Below are 26,076 nucleotides of genomic sequence, written 5' to 3'. Positions count from 1 at the left end.
CACGTCTGGGCTGTGCGGCCCCTCGCCCACCCCCGCGGCAAGCTGTGGCTTGTGCCAGCCCGCTTGCTCGCGCTGGGGTTCACAGCGAACACGGACGGTGCGGGGGGCGGGCTGCTGTGACGCGGCACGCACGGGTAGAAAAGCGCACGCGTGCGCTCCCGAGTGTGGATGATGTTGATGATGAAGAATGCACCAGTTGCCGAGCCTGAGATGTGCTACCTGGTTTACAAAGCGTGCAGGACGCTTCGGGCAAGGAAGAGCCATTGTCCGAAACGTCGACTATCATTTGCAGTATATGGAAATATCTCCCGAGTTTTCTCAAGCATCGTTCAATGCAAGACACGTGTTAAACGCGCTCATGTTTGGTTTGTTGGCCGCTTGACGTGTTTGGGCCTTCGCTCAGTACAGTAAATAAATATTAATTTTAGAGCAGTGTTGTTGGATTATTCTCACTACGTCTGCGCTTCCAAGCGGAGTTCGCGTTGCTGCTGAAAATCTAAGAAATTGGGCGCCAATTAACGGGGGAGGAGGCTGCCGATTCTTCTGGCTCAGACACGTGGCCATCGCGTTGGTGGCGGCAGCAGCAAGATGGACTGGAGGACGCCAATGTCGAGGCCTGCCGCTCGTTACGACGGGAGGGCTTCAGGAGTTCGCGTCGTTCTGCTGTTCCTCCTCAGTTGAAGGCGCGCAGATTACAGTGGTGTAAGGAATGGCGCAGTTCGGATTTCATGACAATCTCGATGTATCTACGTATGTTTACTGTACCGCCCATAGTTTGTCTTGCGTGGCCACAATCGCACCGCAGTGGCTTGCGTCTTTAATTTTCCACGAACGAGGCAAGTAAAATGGAAAAAAAAGGAAACGTGCGCAAATACGCAAGAGATACGCGACTGAAATGACCGTGCACCGCAACACGCAGACAGGAGCGCGTCACTGGCACCGTAGGGCCAGCAGCACGCGTCATACCTAACAGGGACGATGGTCAAGATTTATAACAGGAGGGGCAGCCAAGGGATTCAACACGTCCCCGAAGTACGTCCACCTCGGAGATGGAGCGATGAAGTGAGCTCGTGCGTAGACTATATTGTTGATAAAACTCATCCAGCAGTGGCTTGACCACGGCTCGTGACGGTGATCGGAGGATCATCTCGAAGCACGTGGGGCCATGTGAAGGGCCCCGCCCCTTCACCCGGGTGCCCCACGTGACCACAGCGCCGGGGGGATTCCCCCGCACGGAACGTACCAAGAATCGCGCCCACGGGGGGGGGGGAAGGCGGTGCAATCAACTTTGTAACGCCCTCCACATTTTAAACATCAACCTTTTCTAAAAGACCTCCTCCCACATTTTTTTCTGAGATCTACCTCCCTTGATAAACACCGCGTCCATTAGGCGGGCGGAAACAGAAAACGAAATATTCCGACCACCCCCACCCAAAAAACATAGTCTCTTCCAGACCCGCCCCCTTTCACCAGTGCCCGTGTTTGACGTCACACCACGGCCGCCCAATGGCATGCGTCGATGTTGGCGCGCGCGCCATCTCGCCCAGTATCGCGCGCTCCTAATGGCCGAGTAGCGCGCGCCAGGGGCGGAGCCGAACGCGGGCGAGTCCGTGGAAGGCGGAGCTCCGGTCAGGGGGCGGGGCTCGCGGGGCGCAGGAATGGGGGAGAGGGGTGAGGGGCGGGGCTCGCGTGAAGATGGCGGGAAGTGACGCTCCCTTGCTGAGGCTTCCCCCGGAGCTGCTGGTTCACGTCGTGGCGCTGCTGCCCGGCCGCTGCCTCCCCGCCGTGGCGGCTTCGTGCCGCGCGCTGCGCCGCGTTGCCTTAACCGACTCCGTGTGGCGCCGCCGCTGCGAGGAAGGTAGCGGAGACAACCCCGCCCCTCACACCCCATTCCCCCCCCCCCCACTCGCTCTCATCTCCATTAGCCCCGCCCCTCAGCCCCGCTCAGCACGAATCGGACGAGACCATTAAATCTCGAGGGATGTTAGTGAGACCATTCGCACTCGACTCTAAAAGTAAATGTCATTCTACGCCCCCCCTGCTTGTGAATGGTCTCGCCTGCTTCCCTTCCAGAGTCTGCGGGAGATGTTGCCGCGAGTTCATTGACGCAGGAAGTGGGTGAGGGGCGAGAGCATTCCCTCTGGAGGGGGGGGGGTGTTCGTGTTGACTTGAGATGACAAGTGGGTGAGACCATTCCCTCTGGAGGGGGGGGGGGGGTGTTCGTGTTGACTGGAGATGACAAGTGGGTGAGACAATTCCCTCTGGAGGGGGGGGGGTGTTCGTGTTGACTTGAGATGACAAGTGGGTGAGACCATTCCCTCTGGAGGGGGTGTTCGTGTTGACTTGAGATGACAAGTGGGTGAGACCATTCCCTCTGGAGGGGGGGGGGGGTGTTCGTGTTGACTGGAGATGACAAGGGGTGAGACATTCCCTCTGGGGGGGGGGGGTGTTCGTGTTGACTTGAGATGACAAGTGGGTGAGACCATTCCCTCGGAGGGGGTGTTCGTGTTGATTGAGATGACAAGTGGGTGAGACCATTCCCTCTGGGGGGGGGGGGGGGGTGTTCGTGTTGACTGGAGATGACAAGTGGGTGAGACAATTCCCTCTGGAGGGGGGGGGGGTTCGTGTTGACTTGAGATGACAAGTGGGTGAGACCATTCCCTCTGGAGGGGGTGTTGTGTGATTGAGATGACAAGTGGGTGAGACCATTCCCTCTGGAGGGGGGGGGGTGTTCGTGTTAACTTGAGATGACGTGGGTGAGACATTCCTCTGGAGGGGGGGGGGGTGTTCGTGTTGACTTGAGATGACAAGTGGGTGAGACCACCTCTGGAGGGGGTGTCGTGTTGACTTGAGATGCAAGTGGGTGAGACCATTCCCTCTGGGGGGGGGGGGGGGTGTTCGTGTTGACTGGAGATGACAAGTGGGTGAGACAATTCCCTCTGGAGGGGGGGGGGTGTTCGTGTTGACTTCAGATGACAAGTGGGTGAGACCATTCCCTCTGGAGGGGGTGTTCGTGTTGACTTGAGATGACAAGTGGGTGAGACCATTCCCTCTGGAGGGGGGGGGGTGTTCGTGTTAACTTGAGATGACAAGTGGGTGAGACCATTCCCTCTGGAGGGGGGGGGGTGTTCGTGTTGACTTGAGATGACAAGTGGGTGAGACCATTCCCTCTGGAGGGGGTGTTCGTGTTGACTTGAGATGACAAGTGGGTGAGACCATTCCCTCTGGAGGGGGGGGGGGGTGTTCGTGTTGACTGGAGATGACAAGTGGGTGAGACCATTCCCTCTGGAGGGGGGGGGGTGTTCGTGTTGACTTGAGATGACAAGTGGGTGAGACCATTCCCTCTGGAGGGGGGGGGGGTGTTCGTGTTGACTTGAGATGACAAGTGGGTGAGACCATTCCCTCTGGAGGGGGGGGGGGGTGTTCGTGTTGACTTGAGATGACAAGTGGGTGAGACCATTCCCTCTGGAGGGGGGGGGGTGTTCGTGTTGACTTGAGATGACAAGTGGGTGAGACCATTCCCTCTGGAGGGGGGGGGGGGTGTTCGTGTTGACTTCAGTGACAAGTGGGTGAGACCATTCCTTCTGGAGGGGGTGTTCGTGTTGACTTGAGATGACAAGTGGGTGAGACCATTCCCTCTGGAGGGGGGGGGGTGTTCGTGTGACTTGAGATGACAAGTGGGTGAGACCATTCCCTCTGGAGGGAGGGGGGTGTTCGTATTGACTGGAGGTGACAAGTGGGTGAGACCATTCCCTCTGGAGGGGGGGGGGGTGTTGACTGGAGATGACAAGTGGGTGAGACCATTCCCTCTGGAGGGGGGGGGGGGGGTGTTGACTGGAGGTGACAAGTGGGTGAGACCATTCCCTCTGGAGGGGGGGGGGTGTTCGTGTTGACTGGAGGTGACAAGTGGGTGAGACCATTCCCTCTGGAGGGGGGGGGGGTGTTGACTGGAGGTGACAAGTGGGTGAGACCATTCCCTCTGGAGGGGGGGGGGGGTGTTGACTGGAGGTGACAAGTGGGCGAGACCGTCGTCATTGTGTACAGTACAGGAATGGATCCAAACCCTTGGGTTGGAACAGCGTCACTGAGATTTCAGGAATAAAGTTCATAAAACATCATACCGTGATGATTCATAATGTTTATTCTGGGTTAGGGGCCGTCCATAAATGACGTCACGCGATTTGACCCCACCCCCCCTCGTCACACGGCGTCAATAAAAAGTCAGACCCCCTCAAACATGACGTCACAAAGCTCTGCCCCCCCCCCCAAATAAAACATGCTTCAAATTGCTTTAAACTATTGTCATTGTAGTGCGCATTTAATGTGGCGCTGCACTCTGATGTTGTAGGAGAAAACATTAAAAAGTCTATTTAATGAAGTAGAACGTGTTGTCTATATTTATTTAAAGTTGCGCATTTTGATGTGACGTCACATTTCTCACCCCCTCCCCTCGTCACACATCGTCACAAATGTCTAACCCCCCCCCCCCCCAAGGTGCGTGACGTCATTTATGGACGGCCCTTTAGATCGTGTGGGTTTTGCGATTTTCAAGTGTTACCCTCCGCCACCCGACACGGCCAATCAAATGAAGTTGGATTGTGGCAGGCAAAGATGCAAATCGAACAATTTGTATGTCATGGAAAGATCGATGTAGAGTAATGCCGTTGTGTGAGATTAAGCTGCTACTTGAGTTAACTCTGGTCGTTCTTGCGACGCTGTTTGTTAAGCTCAATGGGCCTTACCAGATGAAATTACTGTATTGAGTCACAAGTGGTGGAATTAACATTTAAATGATAATTCGACTCTTCTAGATTTGAAGTTTTCGTGACTGCAAGGATCCATCCTCTTTGGTTTTTTCGGTAAAGTCACGTAGGTAAAAAACAGAATAAAATAAATTAAAATTAAAACAACTAAATTAGAACAAATCACGACGTTTCGAAGGCAACACAAGCCTCCGTCATCAGGTGGCTGCTCCATCAAAATCACTGTAGCGTATGAAGCGAGCTATTTCTGAGACGCATGATAATTAGATTGCCCTCATAAAGCATAATATACAAAGCCACCGAGATATAGCGAGACAATGACAGAGACCCGTAAGAGCTGGATATGTGTGTATGTTGAACTTCTTCGCTCCGTACGTAGCCAAGCGTGCTAATGGGAGGTGCGGGGGGGGGACAACAGACTAAACACACAACATCGGTATGAAGAAAGATGCACCAGAGATTGACAACACGTTGGAGTCTCCTAACGCCGACATGTAACTGCATCTCAAGACGTTGCACAAGAAAGAGGGCACGTTTTTTTTGCAGCCAGGGGGCAGCCGGTCGCAGGGGTACAAGGGAAGTCTCGAGGCTGACTTGGGCAGAGAGTGTGTTTCGGTGCAGGGAGTCCTCTACTTACGAACGAGTTAGGTTCCAGAGGTCTGTTCGTAAGTCGATTTCTTCGTAAGGGGCCGTCTATAAATGACTTCATGCAATTTTGGACGATTTTTGACCCCCCCCCCCCCTCTTCACATGGCGTCACAAAGAGTCAGACCCCCCCCCCCTCAAATATGACGTCACAAAGCTCTGCCACCCCCCCCCCCATCTCAAAACCATATTTCCATTTAAGAAAATATAACATGCTTAAAATCGCTTTAAACTATTGTCATTGTAGTGCGTATTTAATGTGGCGCTGCACTCTGATGTCGTAGGAGAAAACATGTATTAAAAAGTCTATTTTTAATTAAGTAGAACGTGTTGTCTATATTTATTTTAAGTTGCGCATTTTGATGTGACGTCACATTTATCACCCCCCCCCCTCGTCACACATCGTCACAAATGTCTGACCCCCCTCCCCCCAGGTGCGTGATGTCATTTATGGACGGCCCCTAAGTCCAACTTTACTCCTGTCGATTCCAAACACGTTGTACGGCATGTACACTGAACACGGGGAATGGCGTTAAAGGTTGTATAATCTCCTGTAGACGTAGATGCCACTGGTTCTTCACGTTCTGCAGATGTAGACGCCGCCACATATTGCGCGGTGGTTAAACTTACGACTCTCAGTCCGAACAGGCAACTGGACATTTGGACAGGTTTGTTCGTATCTCTGAAAGTTCGTAAGTAGAATGTCTGTAGGCAGAGGAGTCCCCTGTAGTTGCGTGCGTGTGTCGTTGGGTTCACTGTGAATGTAGCTGTGCGTGGCCTGTGGGCGGTGCAACTCGTCAGATTTAGTTCCCTGCACCTAGCAACACTCATGCAAGGAGTTAACACGATGTCTAAAGGCCGCACTCCTCACACACAAAGTGCTTGCCACAAATAAGCCACAAATAAACCACAATAGCTTGCTCATCTCGTCAGGGAGCATAAACCGCCACGCAAACTCCGGTTATCCTCACGGCGGCTTTTGGCTAAACGTCGAACAAAGACGGTCACCGCATCGCGTGCTTTCAGGTGCGCTTCTTCGGCCGTCTGGAACGCTCTCCCGATATTCGGAAGCCACTGGCGCTATGCACTTCTAAATCTTGATATAAAACATTTCTTTAGAACTGATTTTTGTGTTTTGTTTGTAATCCTTGTATGTATGTTGAACGTCTTTCGCACCGTACATATGCAACCAATTAGCGCGGTCCACACCATATCGTGCGAAAGAATTTCAACATACATACAAATAGTCGCGCTTTTACTGCCACTAACGAATGGAAAAGCTGATGTTTTGGAAGACCGGCCTTCAGCCGTCGGACAACATTTTCCATTGAGTGGGTTCCTTTCCCAAGGTAGCCCGGTCGATCGAAATGCGTCAATCTGTGTTCTCTCTCGGTGGCGCTGAAAACCCTGTGTTGTTATTTTCAATTTAATCTACAACATTTTGGCCACTTGACGCTTTGGGCCTCTGGGGCCGTGCTGAGCGACTCTTGTTTTAAAGTAAATACACTAAAGGGGTATTATCTTTCGTGATAATGCTGTCAATGGCGTAGGTTCTTATTCTTATTGTTTCCAAATAAACAAAGTTCCGCTCTGCTCAGTTTGCACTGTCAAGTGACACGGTCTGTTGTGAAACGATGGATCGCACAAGAATTGTCACACTCCGCCTATGGTGCGAATCAGTGAGTTGTCACGATTTAAAGATTTGTTTAATGTTACATTTTGAATATAGCGGCCTCTAGTGGCGGGGGACGGTTCATGTAAAACCATTACAACATACGCAACGAAAAACATTGACGTTTACGCGTCCAAATCTATGCCAATTTCGGAAAAAAAATTACAATTGGATGTTAGCCAACGGATCACTACACGCTTGAACCACAAAACCTGGGTGGAGTGCAGTGGAGCAGCTGAACCGCTGTAGCACAAGCTGTCGAACTATCTGCATCATGAGCTGCACTAGCCACGAAAGAAGAGCCAGCGGTAGACAATCCAGTTGTAGTGAGGTCACCGACTGTGCCGCCGGCTGTAGCGCCAGCCGCCGTCCCACCGGCACGTTGTGCCGCCTGTGACAGAGTACGGTGTGCAAGAGGACCTGCACGCCATGGAGGCGACGGGGATGGCGTTCCGCGACCTCTACATCAAACGTGGGTGATCTCACGCACTCACACGCTGCGCCTCGCTCACTCCCACACCGAGCCCCTCGTCACTCACTCCCGGACCGCTTCCTGCTCCCTCACTGACCCGTACACTCTGCTCCTCACTCCGTTCACGGACATACGGTGCCCGCTGCAAGCGCTCTCACTCAGCCCTCCTCACTCGCTGTCGCTCGCTGTCCCCCTCCTCACTCACTCCCAGACCATCCTTTACTCATGCCCACACGCCGCCGCGTTCACTCTTGCCCGCTGCACCTCACGCCCACGCCCTGCCCACATGAACACACATCTGCTGTCCACATGAACACACATCTGCTGCACACATGAACACACATCTGCTGCCCACATGGTCGCAGAGCGGCGGCGTGGTTGATGGCGTGGGTCGCGGTGACCGCCTGGCTCCCGCACGGCGGCATGGACAGCAGTCGTCTGTTCGCACCTCCAGTGCCGGAACCGCAAATCCGAGCATTCGCTTTGACACTGCAGTCTCCTCTGTTATTGTAGAAATATGAAAATAGAAAACTACCAAAAATACGAAATAAATAAGCAGGCATTTCACCTGATTCACATATCTGGTGCCATGGTGGAGAGATGTGAACTACCTTGCTTGGTATACAAGAGATTGTGGGTTCGATCCCGACCCTCGTGCCTGTATATTTGGAGTTTGTATGTTCTCCCCGTGGTCGTGTGAATTTTTCTCCGGGTCCTCCGGTTTTTCCCTGCACATTTAGAATCAACATCACACGTTTAGAGTAATTGGCTGCTATCATTTTTCACATAATAAGCCACTTCGTTGAGCTATCTTTGTGGCCAGGTCACTTCTGAAAAAGAGCTATACAGCTCTGTGGGCCTTACCTGGTATAAAAATATAAATAGTTTTGGGTGGATGCTTCTACGGTTACACAATCTGAAGCACTTAGCTATTCACAATAGAGATCGTTACTCTCCACAAAGGTGACCCCTTGTGTGAGCGTGAATAGGGGAGGGTTGCCCTGTGCAAACATGGACGTTGCTGGAGCGGAGTGCGTGCATCTCTGTGTGCGTGTCGCAAATGCACGATGCCCCCATTGTGTCCTTGGTTATTTTCCCAACGCTCGCAGCCAGACTAAATCCCGACTAAATCAACGCTCCCGAATATTTCGGCCCATCACAAAGTATTCCGAGCAAATAAGTTGTTTTCTCATCGTGACCATTCCAAAACCATCCTGCTGCGATTCGCCGTGGAGACGGAGACCGATTGTCATTCGTGTCACAGCATCCGCGTGCAGTGCATACAGCACGTGTGCAGTGCATACAGCACGTGTGCAGTGCATACAGCACGTGTGCAGTGCATACAGCACGTGTGCAGGCCGTGCAACTATTCAGGATTCTATGCCCCAGGAGGGCCAAGACGCCGAGCTAAAAAGGAGGGGGGATTGTACAGGGTGGAGGGGAAGTGGGGAGAATTTAATTCCGATTACCACCGCCCGTGCCAACCACGCCATGCCGCTGCGTTCACGGCACTTGCGACCGTTCCAGAGTTTGGTGGACGAGCGTTTGGGGGCTAACGCGGGAAGACACTCGGGCAGGGCGTAAACACAACGCAACGCGTAATTACATCGCAAGCAGATTGCAGGGCGAACCTGGAACTCGAGACGCCTGCCGCTCCGCTCTGAAAGGGCTCCCGTCTGCCACGCCGAGTCGCCGAGCCTCCTCCACAGCAGAGACACCGAGACGGCTGTTCGCCTCCACGCGTCGCTCGGGTCGCACATGGATTGCTGCCGTCTTGCTGTTTTTGCCCACCACGTAGGTGTAAACCCCAGAGTCAAGTCAGGGAAGTACATGAAACTGCTCCCAGAGTACGAAAACATGGCCTACAGGGATGTCTATGTGCATTGTAGGTATCCGTGTGCTTTCTACTCCCCACGCATGCCCCCACCTCCTTGCGTGCGCGCGTGTGTCTGCCTGTGCGGAGGGGGCGGTGGCGCAGTGGTTAGCGCGCTGTGCTACGAACCCGAGTTCGATTCTCGCTCACGGCCATCATCATTGATGAAAATGTGGCCTGGTCTTGGGCTCTCCCCTAGGTCGCATTAAGTGAGTACGCGGTGCGGTGTGTAAACATCAGCACTGCGGATACCAAGGTGGCCAGGCGTGGTGCTGGCCACCCACTGGTCTTAATAGGTGCTCACTAATAGCACTTGCTCCAACGGTGCGTTGTAGGCTATATTTGGGGATCTTTTGCTTTGTGTGCAGTGCCGTATGCTTTGTTTTCCACCGACACAGCTCCGCTCGCCCCATGCATGATGGACCCTTTGGCCGCCGCCTAACACTCCCTGCCAAAGCATTTCCCTTGCTGCTTCCCTTGCTGCTTCCCTGCTCGGCCATTCCAGCCACTGGTGGGTTGGGAATGAGTCAGGAGCGGTCGTGCAGCACGCGTGTTAGAGATGCCTGCATTGTCTTTAGATTTACCATCACACGCGAGAAATCATCCAGTCGATAAAGTGAGCACCGCTTTGTGGAAACGTTAACAATGGTTGTCATAGGAACGTGGAACTTCCACCACTGGCTCGGGGCTGTGAATGGGAGATGAGCACCAGTGCTAATTTGAGCAGGAAATCGTTCTGACTTTTGGCCAGAAATAATATTAACTGCGGTGCATATGTGTACTTTATTTTTAAACAAACTGAATATGTGCCAGGACCCTCCTGAAACAGTGTCCTGCGACTCAGTGCGGCTCTCCTGGATAAATGAGTAAATTATAAGTGCAATACATGTTAAGGATGTATTCTCATGTCGGTAGGAAATGGCTTCAACGTTGGCATGGGCACACGTGGCTGATACTTGCCGTTCGAAAAATGTGTTGACGGTTGCAGGAGCCGCGTCCAATTAATGCATTCCTCTCCGCGGCCGCACCTCACAGGCGCACGCTGCCACCACCACCACCTCCATCGCCGCCGCCGCCGCTGCTGCTGCTGCTTTGTTTGCGCGCGCACAGCCGCAGCAGCGGCTCCTCGTTAGGCGCTCGTACACAAACACGAGCTCGCTCCCCGCCCCGCGTCTGCATTCATCTCTCCCCGCATGTCCCCCCCTCCCCCCCCCCCGTGCAAAGAGCGGCCCGTGGCGCGACAGTGTCCCTCCCATTAGGGGACGCCTCAAAAAAAATTATCCCCCCCCACGTCCCAGCCGCCACTGTGGTCTCTTGCGCAGACGCTTTTGTTGTGGAGTGGTGCTGAGTCGTGGCCGGGTGAGTCACCCTGCCGGCTCCCTGCTGTTTCCCATTAGTTTGCCTCTGGAGTCTGCAGGGGACCCGGAAGCAGCCCCCATCTGTCCCCTACCACCCCCCCAACCCACCCCCCCATCCCACCCCTACCCACCCCACCCCTACCCACCCCTACCCACCCCACCCCTACCCACCCCACCCACACCAAATTCCCTCGGCCAGGGCCACCTCGTCTCGAGAAGCCTCCGAGCACCGGTGCCCAGCTGTTTGTAGCCACCCTGTTAACCACCACAGCCCCGGCCTTCACACCTCAATCAAACGAGGCGTGTTATTGTTAGAATATAAAGGGGATGCATGTTTTTCTTTTGTGACTGCAGAAAGGCCTCTGCTCGTCCACAGGACGTGGCGCCCCAGCAGGTGGCCTGCAGTGCTGCCCATTGTTGTGGGTTGGGGGACCTGTACGTCAGCTCACAGGAGCTCAGTGACCCTTGGCAAACGGCGTCATCCGCCCCCACCCTCTCCTACCGTTGCACACACATGAGCAAGACGGTGGGTGGGATTAGTGCTAATTTAGAAGGACTGAAGAGAACAAAAAGCAAGGGAATCTGAAAGCCAGGCTGGAGACTGTAGCCCTGGCAGACACTGCGGAAGCCTAACGTGGCCTTGGGTGACTACATTGTGAGCCGTCGTCTAGAACTAGCTTCGCCACCTTCCCCATCGCAGACCCAACGAACCCAGTCCGTCCTTTCTCAGTCAGCCGAGGTCTGTTATCAAAACTGCGCAGTTTACTGCAATAAAGTTCAACACAGCAAAATACCACTACCAGGTTTCAGTACAGGTCAATTCCTGCTGCCAAACACAAACTACAGGCACCAAATCCTTAACCGTCTGGGTCAAACCCGGACTGTCCGGAACAGGTGGCTAACCCTGTTTAAGGCGGCATAAAGTTCGTAACTTTTAGGCGCTACAGGTTGCAGCGCCGCAGTATAAAGTAAAGTGTGCGGCCCGATGCGCCGACGTCCCCACGGCCCCTGGAAAGTCGGCCAGCAGCAGCTAAGCAGCATTCCTCACGTCACATTCGTGCGTTTAGCAGGGCCCCATCCGTCTACTCACGCCGCACTTGCTGTGGGGATCGAACCCTTCTCTTCCCCCCGTGCCGAGCTCACCGGACGTGGCTTCGCTTCGCCACTCGGCGGTGTCTGCGGTGTCGCTCACACGCCGTTCGTTACTCTTTTTAAATTCAAAATGTTAACTACCTCACCTGGTATACAGGAGGTCGTGGGTTCGATCCCGATCCTGACCCCTGTATATTTGGAGTTTGCGTGTGTCTCTCTCTCTCCCTGTGGTCGCGTTATTTTTCTCCGGGTCCTCCGGTTTTTCCCTCCACACGCGTTTAGAGTATTTGGTTGCCAGAAATTACCACGCGATAAGTCACTTCGTTCAGATATCATTTGCGGGCAGGTCGCTTATGAAAGACCCATATAGCTCAGTGGGCCTTACCTGGTAAAATAATAAAAGTTAATAGTTTAGTTTTACATTGTGCTTGTTCAATCGGCGAGGTGTCGCCGAGTCTCAAGACCAGGATTGTCACCTCATCCACTGTTGACCATACCTGGAAGCATTGCTCAGTTAGCACCACGTCAATGAAATGCCACTGTATATCTGCAATGCCCAAGCTCTCTGCCCCACCCTACATCTCTACAATGCCACTACATCTCTACAATGCCACCACATATCTACAATGCCAGTACATCTCTACAATGCCACTACATCTCTACAATGCCACGAGGTCTCTGCAATGGCACTAGATCTCTGCACTAGTCAACTCCTGACACCCAAACACATTCAGCAATTCCCGGCCTGTCCAGGTGGAATCCAGACAGGTGGCAACCCGAGTCTCAAGACGTTTTCAGGAGGGTCCTGCTCAGCTTTTTGGCAGTGGGGGGGGGCAGGCGGCCCCATTGCTGTGTGTTTTGCTAGTCAAGGTACTTTGCGAGTAATTTGTGGGCGCTGTGTGTGGTGCACGTGTGCAGTGCTGCACCCCTACCGACACATCCTGGGGCTCTGGCAGCCGCTGATCGGCCCCTACGGTGGCCTCCTCAACGTGGTGGTAAGGGAGCAGGCGGGCGGCCAGGCGGGCGAGGGCAGACAGACACAAAGACTCCCCATGTAGCCACGCTCAGTCACCTTTGTCTCCCCAATATTTATTATAAATACTGTTACAGGTATTCGACCTAGGGGAGGCCCAGGATCAGTTCAAATATTCGCCACTGTTGTTGGTCAAGAGCGGGAATCGAACTCACCGGGCTCATAGTGCAGTGCGATAAACACTACACTAGTGCTCACCACAAAGATCCCACCCTCTAACCTTAACAGACTTTTGGGGCAAGCGTTGTTCGCGAGCACCTAAAAATGCCGGCATGGTACATGAGGTGGTGGGTGGCCAGCACCACGCCCGACCGCCTTTATCTCCCCACCGACGATGTTTATACACCGCACCAAGTACTCATTTTAGAATGAGTCGCCCTAGGGGAGGCCCAGGCCGTGAGCGGGGATCGAACTCGGGTTACCGGGTTCGTAGCGCACTAACCGCTGCCCCACCGCTCCCCACAGGCTCTAAGCTCCCCACACACACGCACGCACACAGTGCACGTACACACTCAGTTAATAATCCAGTGACCGCGATTCAGCCTCCGTTGAGGTGGTGGGGCTGTTGCTTGCGGGCGCTGACCAGCAGGAGCCTAATGATGCATCATTGATCCTTCGATTAAAGTTCACGCGTGTGAGAATCTGTTCCTGTCAATACCTTTATGTCCTACTCGTTGAACGGTGGCGCAGTGGTTGGCGAGCTGCACGCTGAACCGAGCGACCCGAGTTTAGTTTCCGGCCACGGCGAACGTCGCTTCCCAGTGAGTTTAGAACCATCGTGACACCACCCCAACCCCCACCCCACCCATCAGCCCGTGCTAACCAGTATGGGGGGGGCCTTCATCCAGCAGTGGCGATTGACAGGGTTTCGCTGTACGTGTCATTGGTTCACTGCAGCCACTAGAGGCACTACGTTAACCACGATGATTAAAGACAAAAATCAAACCGTGACCCGAGGCGTTGACGGGGCTCAGCGGTAGCGCACTCGCCGCATGTGACGGAGGTTCGAGGTTCACATCTGGCAGGCCGTCCTGGTTAACGCCGCGGTGTGTTTCACAGTGGATATCCCGTGACGTCATTAGAAGAAGAGGTAGGGCATTGTGTCGCGGCGCCGCGGTCCACATTTGTCAAATTTGAAACATTTCATAATGGAAGATAACGTGTAGCAATCACCAGCCGCTACTGTGAAGACTTAGCATGGTGAACCCAGGGTCTAGAGACTCAGAATCAGAATCTTTATTCCGACTGGAGGGATCCAATGGGCTATGAAGCTATTTTTCACAAGTCACGAGCGAGGCTCTCCCGGGTCAACAAGCGTAGTTATAAAAATTATATTGAGAATTTCGGCAATTCACCGAATCGCAACGGTGGGCGGGCGGCACGTCCGAAGTGTAACAGGCACACATCCCTGCCGGCTTCCCGCACGCTCACAGCCCCCCCCCCCCCCCCCCCACTCTGCCGCCCCCGCCGCTACTGGCGCCAGGTGGATGGGCTGTTCATCTTTGGCTGGATGTACCTGCCGCCGCACGACCCGTGCGTGCGCGACCCCATGCGGCGCAAGCCCTTGTTTCGCGTGCACCTCTGGGAGCGCCACCGCACGGAGGTGGAGTGCATGTACGGCCACAGCGGCCCCCACCGCGGGCACATCCGGGTACGTCGCCGCGTCGCACCGCCGGGGCTACCGCGCGACGCCGACACCGGCTCCCGGGTTGTCGGATGCACGACACACGCTGGGCCATGAATCCGACGACACGGGCTCGATCCCTAACCGCAGCTACCGTAAGTGGCGAGCGATGCCGAAACGGTGCCCTGGGACTCTCCCTTCACTGATCAGCACTCGTCGAGCACGGTGAAGTATGGCTAAGCGCCCCCGTGATGGACGCAGCATAAGGAGGCCTTCATCCAGCAGTGGATTGGCAACGGCCCGTGGGTTAGTATCCATGCGCGTATAGATACTGCGCCGATTTCTGAAGGCCCTCTTGAGTTCCTATCGACAGGTGATTGAATGGTGCGAATGCGATGGCTCCGTCTCTACAAGTGCATTACCCTGTGCATAGTAACCACGAGGTTGTGTGAGCAATAATGAAAAACGTTATCCCTGTACGGCGCGATGGAGACCACGGATTTTCAGCGGGGTCAGGGTTAGCCGTCCCAGCGGGCAAACTGGACAGGGCACGTGCGGGTGCATCCATTCGGTTACATTAAGATTCGTGAGGTCACGATGTGCACCTCGAATAGCGAGGACATTGTATACGATGGGATCGCATGATCCCCGTGGCCACTAGAGGTGCTCTGTCTACCACTGTGCGTGTAGAAACAAAGAAATATATTCTTTGGAGTCTATAGTGACTAGTGGTCGCAATGGGCCGTTGTACGAAGATGTGCCAAACCGGCAGTTCTCAGAACACCCAGACATGCACACGGGATGCGTGCAACGGTTCCCAATCCTATACCACGATGTTTCCGCAGAAAGGAAACGGCAGTGAACATGGGCTGCCGAACGAAAAGGTTTCATGCTGGCACTTCCACATTCGCATTTCCACCACTGATGGACAGTTCGTCGAATCGTCCGTGGACCAAGCGGCGCTTGCCTAATGAACGCTGCCGTGTGTGTGCGATGACCACAGGTTCACAAAAAGGATGAATTTTCCACCAAGTGCATCCAGACCGACTTCCACCGAATGTCAGGCGGCCGGCAAGAGGTGGGGATCTTGCAGTCCTGCGCACTTGCCAACACTAACTACTGACCACCACCACTGCCGCCACCCCCCCACAAGACCACAATTAACTCTTCCCCCCCCCGCCACCGCGCGATGTTGGTTTGCCCCCCCCCCCCACCACAGGAGTTCCGCACGTGGCTGCAGGACGAGTGGGGGAAGACGCTAGAGGAGATCTTCATCGAGCACACGCAGGAGCTCATCCTCATGAAGTTCATCTACACCAGCCAGTACGAGTGAGTGAGGGCATGGAGGGTGCACACAGCCGGTACGAGTGAGGGGACGGAGGGTGCATATGCGTGCACACAAGCGCGCCTGACTACAGCTGGCACGAGGAGGTCGCGCACGCGTGATCGCTGGACGACCTATCACACAGTGACCACGCTGGCACGGTTACTGCTCAAACACGATGCTCTCGTGGCCGCGCACGCACCGCGGCCACGCGCGCACCAGGACCATCCACGCACGACAACACGCACAACGAGCGCGCACATACGATCGCGACGCAACGCACGGCGGCACTGCGCTCGCTGATCGCACGCGAGATGAGTGCTCTCGCACAATGACCACGCACGCGATGAACACTCCCACACGACGCATGAAGCCAGATGCCGACTAAACTATCCGATTGTTGCCACTCATGCAGTTAGATCGGTCACAAACCTGGGGCCCACGGGCTATGCTGCACGTTGAGAAGGAGGTTGCTGCCAGAGATGAGCCGGCAGAGCAATTATAAATGTGTTTGTTGGTTTTCCCCGCAGCAACTGTCTCACGTACAAGCGAATCTTCCTGCCTCCGGAGCGACCCGACTCGCCGCTGCCGCCCGGCCTCTTCAAGGGCGCCTACGGGAGCCACGGCCTGGAGATCGTCATGCTGAGCGTGTGCGGGCGGCGTGCGCGCGTTACCAAGATCACGGTGAGCGGCGGCGTGGCGGAGCGCCCGGGCCTCCAGACGCGACAAGAGGTCTCCTCCTCCTTAGAAGGAGGAGGAGGAGGCGTAGAGGGGAGGAAATGGAGCGGTTGGTGTGGGCGAGTCCGTGGAGGATCTCGAAGCCACCGAGTGCAATCTTGTAATTGACCGGGGATCGGACGGCCGTGCCTGCGTAGTCCACGCCTCTCCTCCGCCTTTGTCCAAATCGGCACGGAACCCGCGTGTGTGCCCCCCCCCCCCCTCACCTCTGTCCCCCCCAGGGCGACCCCAACGTGCCGGCCGGCCAGCTCACGCTTGATGTCGACCTGTCCCTCCCGCTGGCGCTGAGCAGCCTCGAGCAGCAGTCCAACATGGAGGAGCTGTCTCGCATCGTCAACTCCATCTGGGAGAGGGAGCGCGAGAGGGAGGCAGCGGCCGGTGAGCGCAGACCGGCGGCGGGCAGAGGGGAGGCAGAGCCCGAGGGAGCAGGACGAGGAGAAGGAGACTTGCCTGAAGAGGAGGAGGGTGGTGGTGATGCGGCGGAGGTTGCGGAGGGCGGTGGAGATGCTCGGCCTAGTGGCGATGGGAGCGTCCACGCCGGCCGGGGTTCCCGGCCACGACCGTGCCCAGCGTCTCCGCGGCAGCAGCAGCGGCGGCAGGAGGAGGAGCGGCCGCAGGACCCCGTGGCGCAGAGTGGGCCGTCGCGGCGAGGTGCCGAGACACGCCGCGCATGGGAGCGACCCCGCCCGATCACGTAGAGCGCCAGGCCACGTTTCCCGTGTTCAGCTGCGCCGCGTTCAAGCGATTACACCGCATAGCACTGACAGGGCGGCACCGCCCTTTTCCAAGAGTCAGAATCAGAATATTACGTTCTCAAAAACGACCTGGCCACAAACGATGGCTCAACGAAGTGGCTTAGCAGGTGACTCCAGGTTTGGGTGAATCGCCCTCCTCCTGTTGGGCCTCTCTTGAAGTAGCACCGCAGCCACACCGCACCTTGCAGCCATTCCCCACGGAGACAAGAATCACTTCAAATTCTGCATTTTCGACGCGAACCGTAAAATAATCACCAGATTCTAAATGCTATACCTCTGCTATCGTATTTTAGACTCGTTGTTCATAACCCGATTCGTTGTACTATTTGTTTAAAAAATATGATGTAACTCACAGCGCCGGGGGTGATTTAATCTGGTTTGAAAATAAAAGTTCACTCGCGCATGGAAGCGGCAAACGGCTGCGCACTGACCGTCTCCCTTTCTCTGTGCGTGTCTTCTCCGGAGCAGCAGGACCCTCGGAGGAGGGGAGACGTGAGGGGGTCGCTCCAGACGCCCCCCCCCCTCGGCGAGACGGCTCACCGGCGCTGCCTGCAGGGGTCGAGGACCAGCTCGACGACGACGACGACGACGAGGCGGGCGCGGTGGGCGGGGTCGGCGTTGGAACCGCCCGTTGGGAGGCGGAGCCCCCCCGTGGAATCGACTCTGGGGATCGGCAGGACTGGGCACGTGGCAGGAACCTGCGATTGGACGAGGATCGGAGTGGGCAGCCGGATATGGCGCCTGTGGTGGAGGAGGAGGGGGCCGAGAGGGTAGCAGCGGGGAGGGCACAGTGGGAGGCCGAGGGGGTGGTTGGGGGGGTAGAGGAGCAGGAGGAGGGAGAGGCTCACCTGGAGGAGTTCCACCTGCCAATGGGGATCATTCCACGGCAAACCGACTACCCACGCACCTGCCGGGCCAGGTGAGCTTGCCGCCGTGCCGCCGTGCCGCCGCGTACACTGCACGCCGCCGCGCCCGGCCACGCAGTTTGCCGCTCGCGTTTCGCTCTGCGACATCGGCCTTCGCGATCGATTTGCGCAAGCACGCGTGCTTCGTCTGCGCGCCTCGTCCGCGCGTCGAGAAACGGACGACCGCCATCGCCGCCGCCGACTGTGACGCCCACGCCATTCTCCCGCAGGTTCTACGGGACGGGGCTGATCGCGGGGCACGGCTTCACGAGCCCGCAGCGCACGCCCGGGATCTTCGTGGCATTCGACGACGACACCTTCGGGTTCCTGTGGGTGGAGCTCAACTCGTTCAGCCTGTACAGCCGTGTGCACGAGCGGCTGATGAACGCGCAGGCACCCTCTGCCACCGCCTTCGAGGCCATGCTTGAGGAGCTCAGGACAGCGACGGCATGATGGGCAGAGGGCGGAGGAGGAGAGGGGTGCGCGCGAACAGGCGAGGGGAAGAGCTGGAGGCCTGGAGTGGGGGGGGGGGTGTGCGATGAGGAGATAGAGTAGGCCTCCTGCGTGCCCCCCCCCTCACCCCCCTTAATCCGTGCTTCTCGCCGGAACGAGCCCCGAGCCATTAAATGTCACGAGCAGAGGTGTAAATGTGCCAGTGTACGACGGCACGCCATACCAGCACTTTCAGAATGTTCCTGCTCCAATAATACGATGTTTCAGCAGAGGGGATACGGCAGTGAGTGTCCGAGCACATCTGTGTGTGTGGGTATGGAAAAGGCGTTCATGACGCCTTCTGGCCAAACTCCATCTGGCAGAGCCAGACTGAACCCCCTCTCTCAGGGTTTCTCCAGGAACAGGAGAACACTGCGATTGGCCACTTGGAATGTTCGGACTCTCGTTGCGGAGGAGAGGCTGCCACTTATCTGTCGGAAGATGGCTTGGTACTGCCTGGACCTCTGGAATACAGGCGGCCCGGTGGACCGGTTCTGACTCCAGTCATCATGAGGGGTGGACAGTTCTCCACTCGGGGCAGGAAACTGCCAAACAACAGGGAGCGGTACTTCTTTTAAACAAAATAATGAAGAGGATGTGGGAGCGTGGCGGTGAGGTGTGGGAAGCTGTAAGTCCCAGGTTACTGTGGGCTCACTTCCCAATCAACAAGAGGCGAGAAATGGTGGTGGTGGTTGTTTTCGACCCACTGAAGATGAACGTCAGTGGAGGGATGCAGACAAGGCCGATGAGTCCCTCTATAACCTCCTGTCCCAGGTGCTAGCTCAAGTGGCCCCTTGAGTCCTGTTGGTGTCTGCGTCATGACCCGAGTGGGTCATGACGCAAACACTTGGGTTGGAGTGATCGGAACGAATGGGTCAGATCAGCTCAATCATAATGGTAGGAGGCTGCTAGACTTATGTGCAGCCAATGGGCTTGTAATTAACAAAATACTGTTCCGGAATTGGCATATCCACACAACATCATGGATGCATGCCTGGTCTAAGCAAAAACATCTGCTGGACTATATAATTAGGTACCAGCGGATGCGGGCCCAAGTCCTTGACACCAGGACCTACCGTGGAGCTGATCTGCCCACTCACCATCGCCTTGTTATCTGCAAGATGCGCCTGCCATTTGTCCACTCCGGCGGTGTGTGTCTATCTAGGACCCCATTAAAACCCACACTGGTCTGGTCTCAGCTAGCTGAGGATAGTTGCACGCAAGAATTTCAACATCACTTGCAGCTGAGGTTGTAATCGCCCCCCCCCCTCTCCTTCTGATGCTGAGGGGAAATGGGTGACGTTCAGGACTGTGGTTCATGCAGCTACAATGGCTGCATTGGGTATGCAGTCCAGACCTCCCCAGAGACCCTGGCTGAAGGAGGAGGTGTTCCGGCTGGTTGAGTGGAAAGTGACAGGCCCACTCCCATCGTCTACAACATCCAACATTGGAGGATGAGGAGGCTTGCCGCAGCCTTCACATGGAGATTAGGAGAGCCTTGCGGCACTGCAAGGATGAGTGGTGGGCACGTTGCTGAGGAGATGGAATTTGCCTCAGTAGCCCGCAATCACAAATCGCTATTTATATAAAAACTGTTACTTGCAGTGCCTCACCTATCACCATCCTTGAGGGAATGCACAGTGATCTGATTTCTGACACCCAGAAACAGGTATGCAGGTTTGCAGAGCATTTCTGTGAGGACTTGGGGGAGGAGAATTCCCTCAGCCCAGAACATGTCGTGGGGCAAGGTGGTGACTACCCTGCTAGGACTGCCGTGTCTCAAATATTGGCAGAAGTAGCCACCCCCCTTCCGAGTAGCTGGCTGAGGTGCCATCTGTGGATGAAAGACGGGGGGCGATCCGGAGTCTGAGACCAGGAAAAGCACCGTGCAGAGACACTATCCCAAGCGAAATGCTACGGGAGGGTGGCATCTGTGTGCAGACTGCCCTACATGACATCATCACAACTGTCTGGACCACAGGATGGGTTCTACAGGATTGGAAGGATGCTCTGGTGGTCTCCCCTCTTTTAGAGGGGGGACCGCACAGATTGTACAAACTACAGGGGCATCTCTCTTCTGAGTGTGCTGGGTAAGGTCCTGGGAAGGATTATTTATTCAACATTGCCTTACCAGGCACGCTGAGGACAGGCATCTGGAGCCCCAATGTGATTTCAGACCAGGGCGGTTTTGCACAGATGCCATATTATCTGTTTGTTTGCTACAGCAGAGGTGTAGGAAATTCTAGCAAAACAAACATCTCTGCTTTATTGACCTGGTCAAGGCCTATGATACCATCAACAGGCCACGGGTTTGAGCTGTTCTTCGTGCTTTTGGAGTCCCTGACTCTCTGCTCACAATCATTAAGGGCCTTCATGATGGTGGACAGCCCTGGGTAAAGCTACTTGGCCAGGAGTCAGAGCCATTTCCTGTTCACCTTGGGGTGTGACAGGGATATCCTCTGGCTCCTACTTTATTTAATGTTTTCATGGCTGTATCGGAGGAATTTCCATCTTGCACAGATACAGTCAGAAGCTGATCGATGCCCAGGTGCGGTCGAGGGATGGCTCCCTATTGGTCAACCATGTTATGTATGCTGATTATTTGGTGATTGCTGCTCACTCACAGGAGGAGTTGGAGGCGCTGCTGCTGAACCTGGAGTGTGCCACGAAGAGGTGAGGTCTTACCATCAGCCCCACCAAAACTAAGCACTTGCCTGGGTATTTTGTGCCACCAAACGCTCCACCCCCTCAGCTCCCCATTGGTGATAGAACAGTTGTGGAGGGAGTGGAACGTTTTCCATACCTGGGCAGTGTGCTTATGACCAGCTCCGGTGTGACAGCAGAGGTCTCACTCCGAATCGGGCGCCATTATATTTTCATCGGTTGCGTAATGCTGTGTGGAAGCTACCTGGTCCGTCGCTCCACAGGAAGCTTCGGGTCTTCTCGGCCACAGTCATGCCATCCCTTCTCTATGCTTGTGAAACGTGGACCCCTCTAATCTGTGCTGGTTAGAAACAGGCTGGCCTACCTATAATCCATCCTGGGTTTAACCAGGCTGGATTGTGTGAGGAACTCACATAGCCTTGAAAGATCTGGAAATGTTCCCATCAGTCAGCTCCTCTGGCAGGCAATGCTGCGTTGGCTGGGTCATGTAGCCTGCATGCCCAGTCATCGCATGCCCAAGCAGCTTACATTTGGCCAGATAGGGTAAAACATGGCATGACATGGGCTGCAGAAGAGATGGACTGATGCAGTACGAGAGGATGTGGAGCTGAGTGGACTTGCCAAAGACTGGTACCAACGGTGTCAAGGTTGGCCTCTATAAAAGAGGCTCGTAAAGGATGTTCCTGGGCCGTTGAACGCAGTCGCCTTCCAACAACATCTGAGGGCAGAGGAGTGACGCTCAAAACAATGAGTGAAGCCCGGGCAGCTAACATGCAGCAAGTTGGCACAGTAGGGGGTAGGGCTGAACGAATAATCGATTTCAAATCGAAATTTGAAACGTTGCGATTAGCAAATCGCAAAGGCTGCGATTTTTTGCGATTTGAAAAGTCTTATTATTGGAATTGTTTTTATTTATTATAACCTTATTTATGTAACTTAACAATTGTTCTATTTGGTTCTATTTCAATTAAACATTTTAATAAATACATGTTGGAAGCAATTAATATATTTTAAATTATCATCCTTGCATTAGAATATAAAGAGCAGTTCATATTTTTATGGTACCATGTGGTATTGCTCCATCACATGTTTTAAATCTATTACTCAATGAATATTGAGCTGAAGCTTGACTTAATTTTTTGGTTATCGCAAATCAAGTCGCAATCGCAATATCTGTCAGAAAAATCGCAATTAGATATTTCCCCCAAATCGTTCAGCCCTAGTAGGGGGTACAGCTGGTGCATCTGCCAGTGATTTCAGTTAACCCATGGCACCTGGGTCTGTCACATGACCTGTCAGCGAGCCTTCGACACTTCACGTGGCCTCAAAGTGCACCTGGCCTGGCATAGGCGCCATGGTGATGGCAACGTCACTTCGTGACGATTGGTGGGTAGTACTATTGTTATTGGTTTGTGTGTATATGTGTGTGTATGGGGAGTGTTCGTGTAGGAATTAGCGTGCTGCACTTTAAACCCGACGACCCGACTTGGATTCTCGTTCATGGCCAACAACGGTGACGATTATCTGAACTGGTCCTGGGCCTCCCCGAGGTAGACTCAGCCTCAAATGAGTAACATCGCCACTAGGGAGACAAAGGCGGCCGGGCGCGATGCGGGCGACCTACCCCCTCGTGTGCTGTGCCGACCTTCATAGGCGCTTGCTAACAGCACTTGTCCCGACAGTCTGTCAAGACTGCACGGGGGATCTTTGTGTGCGGCATGCACCGAGTCCGTTGACGTGGCCTCTGGGACGAAGAGCGTCTCATCCCGGCACTGCCGCTTTCACACTTCGCCCCCTGTTCACATGTGAACGTAACGGCAGCGGTAGGAGCCGGGTGAATAACGCCGTCTGGCTCACCGAGGCGGCAGGGCAGGGCGGACGAACGTCGCAGGGCCGATGCGTTTTGTGACAAGGGAATGAACGTGCAGGGCGCACGGGGGCCCTGGCGCTCGATTCCACGACCCCAGCAATACCGCACGACGGCAGCGGCAGCACGGCAAGTAAGAAACCCAGGGAAGTGTTACACTCTTTTTGTGTGGAGGGGGTGGATCGCTGCAAAATCAGGGACCGTGAGAGCTCAAGTTGTGCGAGGCCGTCTCTTGTACCCGTGCGCGCGCGTCCATGAAGCTCGTCTCCCCACCTCGGTGACGGCGGCGAGTGTGGAGTGGGGCTGGGGCGGGGGGAGGGGTGAGCTTGGCAGCGTTTACAATGCACTGTGTATGTATATTTATAGTATCGTAATTAATGAGTGTAGTTATCTATGTGACCTTTGCACCTCCTAATTCACAGCCACTCGCACTCCTGGCTGGGCTGCTGGGTGTGCGCCTGCATTCAGCCGTGGGGATAGTCCCAATGGGTGGCAAGGTCCCAGGTTGGTCCCACCCCAGTACCGCACTAGTACCGCACCAGTACACCAGTTACACACCGGTAACACGGCAGTGCTACACCAGTAAGTAACCACTGGGACATAGCCTCTGCGGCACCGGGACATGAGTTGTGAAGTTTGAGGAAGCGTTGGTCTCCCCGTGAAGGACGTCAATTCGGCAATTCGCGATGCGGTGATGAGCGAGATCGCCTGGCGGACATTGGCGCCTCTACCTCGCGCGCTCACGCCGTCAGTCCGCCGCCCGAGTACCTGCAGACTGCGGAAAGAGTCCACGATCATCGCGAGGGCAAAACTAAACATCCTCCCAGCCGTGACCGCGAATCATGAGATCGGTTACGGCACGCGAACCGGCTCGTGCGTATTGCATCATCGCAGCGGACGCAAACCCCGGGATTTAGATTCAGCTGGGTCGGCCACCCGGCACACCGTATCCAGAATACCTCGCGCTATGGCCGTTCGCTACTCGTCACGTGGAACCGTACTGCAGAGATACGATCCGGGGGAAAAAAATTCGTAAGGAATGAAGCCCTGAATATGATGTGGCTCTGCCACATGGTCTGTGACACACCAATCACACCCCGACGTCATTCACAAACAGACATGGGTTGCTGTGTCACGCGCATCATCCAGCGAGGTCTATAGGATGGGGTTGATCGCGATATGAACACTATACTGGGGGGAGGGGGTGGTCAAGGGAATTGTGGGGGGCCATCGCTGTCATCCCCCGCCCCCCCCCCGTCTTGTCCCCACCCCACAGCGGAACTCCGGCCGGCTCGTTCGCTCGCACCGCTGGAATGTGCAATGCGCGTGGCATTTCTGTTGAATAAAACGTCCACGGAGCGCCCCGTTGGGCAGCCTGCAAAGCGCGTGTCGCCATGGCCTGCCTGCCATGGGGGGGGGGGGGGGGGGCTGCGTGTCGCCGTGGCCTGCCTGCCATGGGGGGGGGGGGGGCTGCGTGTCGTCGTGGCCTGCCTGCCATGGGGGGGGGGGGGGGGCTGCGTGGCTGGACGAGGTGTCAAGGAACGATGCTGATGCTGCTGGCGGTGGTGGTTGTTGTTGTTGGTGGTGGTGATGGTGGCTGTCACCAGGGGGCGGTGGAGTAGAGACGTCTCTGTGTGTGGCATCTCGCGACACCGGCTGGTGCTGCGTGTCTTGAACCTAAACAAGTCGCTGGGCACGCAGGTCCCAGTGCTGCAACACGCGGGCGAGCTGTGGGCTGCGTGCTGCTGGCGGTGCCAGACACGAGTGCTGCTGAACGCGGTTTCCTGAACTGCGCCGGGTTATTATCGTGGGAGCTTGGGGAAGGAGAGACGATGGGAGGGAAATGCAACAATCGAGCAGATATTTACGTCTGTAAAATGGAATCACACATAGAAAGAGTTTTTTTTAGGGGCGGGGTTAGATCGCGTAAATACAAATGTGTCGTTAAACCCGCCACCGCCAGACACAGCCAATTAGTAAAGTTTGTCACGTACACAAAACGTGCCCATTGCTTACCAGTTCACCCTGCAGAATTGGCCCGTCATTGGTTGGGGCAGTCACTGTGTGAACCGGGCCCAATGGCTCAGTTTTAGTCAAGATCGACTCTTGACTGAATTGAACACGCACACGCACCGCCCTTCATCAATCCACTGCTGGACAAGGGCCTCCCACGCTGTGCGGGTCGTTTGACCTTATTTGGCCAGCGTTGGTCATTGCGGGTTGGTGAAAGAGGGGAGCAAACAGATGGCGGTTCAGCAGAGGGCAGTGGCTGTTGCTGCACTGCCGCCCTCTGCTGTTCACATCGCCGTAGCGCAGTCTGTGACCGACAACGGCCCTACTCTGGTTCTTTCGGAAAAGTCACGTAGGCTTAAAATAAAATAAATCACGACGTTTCGGGCGCAACACAACGTGATTTATTTTATTTTATACCTACGTGACGTTACCGAAAGAACGAAAGAGCATGGATTCCTGCAGTCACGAACGCTTCAAATCAAGATAACTACAACGGCCGCTTTGACGAATCGGCGAACGCACAATCGAAGTACTTCCCAGGCTCAGCTCGGCTTGGCTTGCGAGCTCTTCGACGAGTTGGGGCACATCCCGGGCGATTTGGCCATGAATTCCAGTCTGGGCCTCTTCTCAAGCCACCTCCCGTTGCTCGTTCCACCGCATCCAGTGCTGGCCTCATGCCAGTTCCAAATTCCTCCACGACATTGACCAACCCATGACCCACAAACAACACGAAACAACCCTCTCAGCCCCTCGACATCAGAGCATCGCGGGACCGCGTTTGATCGT

The 26,076-nt window shown here is 55.2% G+C and overlaps 1 protein-coding gene across 4 annotated transcripts; it reads left to right on the top strand.

Annotated features, from left to right (window-relative positions):
- The first annotated feature begins 1,659 nt into the window (after positions 1 to 1,659).
- On the top strand, positions 1,660 to 24,651 carry FBXO31 (F-box protein 31). 4 transcript variants are annotated; one of them, XM_061548301.1, is made up of 12 exons: positions 1,660 to 1,858; positions 7,481 to 7,552; positions 9,351 to 9,437; positions 12,794 to 12,870; positions 14,392 to 14,559; positions 15,378 to 15,416; positions 15,536 to 15,610; positions 15,752 to 15,861; positions 16,387 to 16,540; positions 16,816 to 17,245; positions 17,818 to 18,268; positions 18,485 to 24,651. In XM_061548301.1, exons 1-12 carry the CDS (start codon positions 1,696 to 1,698, stop codon positions 18,705 to 18,707), a joined length of 2,049 nt encoding a protein of 682 aa, XP_061404285.1. In that variant the 5' UTR covers positions 1,660 to 1,695; the 3' UTR covers positions 18,708 to 24,651. The 4 variants fall into 4 exon arrangements, with proteins under 4 accessions (XP_061404285.1, XP_061404287.1, XP_061404286.1 ...); XM_061548303.1 differs by lacking the exon at positions 9,351 to 9,437; XM_061548302.1 differs by lacking the exon at positions 15,378 to 15,416.
- The last annotated feature ends 1,425 nt before the right edge of the window (positions 24,652 to 26,076 follow it).

This window comes from Lethenteron reissneri, chromosome 9, assembly GCF_015708825.2.
Source record: "Lethenteron reissneri isolate LAM-NWPU_2019-01 chromosome 9, ASM1570882v1, whole genome shotgun sequence".
Classification (NCBI taxonomy): Eukaryota; Metazoa; Chordata; class Hyperoartia; order Petromyzontiformes; family Petromyzontidae; genus Lethenteron; species Lethenteron reissneri.
This window is presented reverse-complemented; position numbering and strand designations above follow the sequence as displayed.